The sequence below is a fragment of the Cryptomeria japonica genome, unplaced genomic scaffold, assembly GCF_030272615.1.
Source record: "Cryptomeria japonica unplaced genomic scaffold, Sugi_1.0 HiC_scaffold_123, whole genome shotgun sequence".
NCBI classification, from domain to species: Eukaryota; Viridiplantae; Streptophyta; class Pinopsida; order Cupressales; family Cupressaceae; genus Cryptomeria; species Cryptomeria japonica.
Window position 1 is genome coordinate 317,792 of NW_026728945.1, and position 3,429 is coordinate 321,220.

At 36.3% G+C, this 3,429-nt stretch overlaps 1 protein-coding gene across 1 annotated transcript; it reads left to right on the forward strand.

Moving 5' to 3' along the window:
• The first annotated feature begins 811 nt into the window (after positions 1–811).
• LOC131865850 (germin-like protein 8-2) lies at positions 812–1,565 on the forward strand. Its single transcript, XM_059215400.1, has 3 exons — positions 812–938; positions 1,033–1,217; positions 1,386–1,565. The coding sequence occupies exons 1-3, from the start codon at positions 812–814 to the stop codon at positions 1,563–1,565; spliced, it is 492 nt and encodes a 163-aa protein (XP_059071383.1).
• The last annotated feature ends 1,864 nt before the right edge of the window (positions 1,566–3,429 follow it).

Here is a 3,429-nt window from a genome sequence, read left to right on the forward strand (position 1 = left end):
CTCGTCTAGCATGAGTCCTATGACGTTGAGTATGTAACATATACATGCACATGCCACGATGAATTTGCCTTGTACACCAAGTTCATCCTTTCAATCACAAAACAACCCATTCTCTTATTTATTTATTTAAATTCTCGCAACCAAACTCTATAATTAACATGAATCCTTAATATTATAAACCAAAAATATTAATGATAATTTAGAACTATTCTTTGTTTTAAAGGCTCACGAATATAACACGTATATTTTTATAATAAAACTGAGATTATCCTACCCGAGCGTAAAAAGGTTTTCAAGAAAGACGCAATATAAAGCATGCATGGACGGTGTTTGTGTCAACATCCAAGAAAATTTCCTCTTTTACCAATTCTGAGACGGCTGAGAAAAATGTATATATTAGTTCCTTTGAAGAAGGCCATCGCTCCAATAAAGTCTAATCGTTTCCACATTACTAAATTAATGGCGGTGGCGAGAATATGAGGAAGAATACGTCTAAGGCAGGAGGTAAGCTGATCTTCAGATAAGCATATGCAGCAGAAGATAGAAAATTTCAACGATAATGAAAGAATGGTGAGAATACATCTGCGGTAGCAGGTGAGATAGCCATATGCTGCAGCAAGACTTACTCTGACGTATCGAAAAGAGCAACAACTCTGGAAGTATATTATTATAATATTACAAGGATTGGTGATTTAATATACGGAGTGAAGATGAATTAGTCATAAGGTTTGGGCTATATAAAGCTTGTAATGGGCTTGTAACACACATTCATATCCTTCTGAGCTCTTGTACTATCTGCGTTTCTATTATAATGGCTAACCGAATGATTTACTTCACACTGGGACTTTTTCTGTTGATATGTTGTTACAGCGACAGGGTCATGGCAGGGGATTCCGATCCCTTGCAAGATTTCTGCGTTGCAGATGAGGAAAGCAAAGGTGAGTAAAAAACTTTATACATAAACAATGGTAATGATTTGCTTATTAGACGAGTCGAGTTAGTAATAGATTGATTTGATTTTGCTTTAAACAGTTTTGGTGAACGGGTTCGTTTGCAAAGACCCAATGCAAGTTTCAGCAGACGACTTCTTCTTCCGGGGACTTGGGCAGGCAGGGAACACCGACAATGATGTGGGCTCCAACGTAACGATGGCGAACGTTAAACAGATACCAGGCCTCAATACGTTGGGAATATCGTTGGTCCGCATCGACTACGCAGTGGGTGGAATAAATCCTCCTCACACACACCCAAGAGCCACCGAAGTTCTTGTTTTACTGGAAGGCCAGCTTCTTGTGGGTTTCATTGACACCAACAACAAGTTTTTCAGCAAAACGTTGGAGAAGGGAGATGTGTTTGTGTTTCCAAAGGCACTTGTGCATTTCCAGCAGAATGTGGGGCATGAAAATGCGGTGGCCATATCTGCATTGAGCAGCCAGCTTCCGGGAGTTCAGACAATCGCCAACTCTCTGTTTGCAGCGGATCCTCCTCTCCCAGATTCCGTATTGGCCAAGGCCTTCCGCATCACACAGGAAGTTGTGGATTACATTCAGAAGAAATTCGCATAAGAATTTGCTGTGTTCTATCAAACAAAACAATCAAGAGGGGACCAAGTCTTTCCCAAATTCTTTTTCCTTGCCGTTCAATAAAACAATCTTTCTAGAGTTATTGCCGTCCTCTTCTGCTATTCATAGCATCTGTTTTGAACATGACTATATCCTCCGCATATTCCAAAGATGAAGGATTAATTTGAAGCATCTGAAGGCATTTATGAATATTTTATACAAGAGCATCCTTGTATTAGGTATACATTCATTTGCAACATGTTAACAATATATTCTTTAACATAAATATTGCAGGAACAACAACAAACAAAGTGCTTGACTTGGATAGAATGAGTAACACTATAATTCTTGCATGCCAATCTGTCAAGGGTGTTCTTTAACATAGTCTTAACCTCATTTTAGCTCTGACATAAAAGGTGAATGGTTTGGAAGTAGGAAATAGTTATTGGGAAATATAATTAGTAGTTGTTCTTCAAATCACCCTCACAATCATCCAATGCTTCAAGACTCCCCATCAAAGAAGTCATTCCAGAAGGTTAGGGACTCTCCTCAAGATAAGAATGATTGCTCTAATAAATATAGTATACCTTCGATGGAATGCAATACGGTTTCATTATGTCTAAATTCCAAGAAAATCCATAGAACTAGAATATCCATTGCATCCAATATCGCAATATTTTATCGGGGATAATATGATAACCTTGACACATATTACACCTATTCTTACATCAATCTACCTACATAAGGGTTATGATTGAGGGGCCTCTTGTATTAAACATTTCTAATAAGTTGGAATGACATGGAAAATCTAAGACAGTGAAGATAGATTATTGATAATAACACAATTCATTTACATGGTGTTAATTATGAGGGTAATTAATTTATGGCTTCCCAAAATAAGCTTTTCTAAATCTCCCCTAATTCATTCCTACGTTATAATAAATATGTCAATGTGGATGTTATGTATGAAGATCTAAATACTAAAGGGAAAAAGGATAATGCTCATGTTGATTTTAAAAACTTTGTATGTAATATTAAAAATATGATTAGTTGAAAAATTTAGCAATATATTACCTTGTTCAATCATAAACTATCAGTTCGGTTACAAAAAAAATTCCTCAAACCATTTCCTCCTTGTATAAGCATTTCTATAGATCATCAAATATGATAACCAATAATTTAACCATAGGTTTCCTATCAAAGCAAATGCAAATCTGCATATGTGAATAAGCACAATAGGATAGGAAAATATTGTTGCCGTAGGCCATGTATGTTTCATGCGGGAAAAATATTATTGTTGCAAGCCTAAGAGGTGCATAAAGGAGCTCCTTGGATCCATGGATATGCAGGTGTAAGTTTGAGAAATATGTGAAGGCGGAGGATATTTTCATATTGAAGCCATTTGCTAATTGATATGAGGAAGATAAAAGTGTCGTCATATTGAGAAGTTGTCAATTACACTGTAATGAAGAATAAGATAATAGATATAACTGATACATTATCGGTGAGATATGTCAATTTTATAATCTTCTATTTTTCCTATGTATTTTTAGGGGTTCAAATGAATAAAGCTTCATATATAGCCCCTCTAGCGATCAGTTCATTGTGAAGCTTAAAAGCCTCTTCCGTCATGCCTTGGATGTCTATACCTCAAATAATCTAGTAATATGAGAAGTTTCATTGCGCTTGCATCCATCTCCAACTGTATCGATCAATATATTAATTATCAAGCCCATTCTACATTGTTCACATAGATAACAAATAAGGCTATTGTAAGATGACACATTGCTCTGATAGATTGTGCTTATGATCTTTTCTTTAGCATGTCTAATGCCACATATGCGATCCCTTGCCTACGCAAATAGGG

Coding starts and splice junctions, on each gene's coding strand:
- LOC131865850 (XM_059215400.1), top strand. CDS start 812: ATGGCTAACCGAATGATTTACTTCACACTGGGACTTTTTCTGTTGATA. Junction 939..1,032: donor TGCAGATGAGGAAAGCAAAG/GTGAGTAAAAAA, acceptor TGCTTTAAACAG/TTTTGGTGAACGGGTTCGTT. Junction 1,218..1,385: donor TGGTCCGCATCGACTACGCA/GTGGGTGGAATA, acceptor GTGCATTTCCAG/CAGAATGTGGGGCATGAAAA.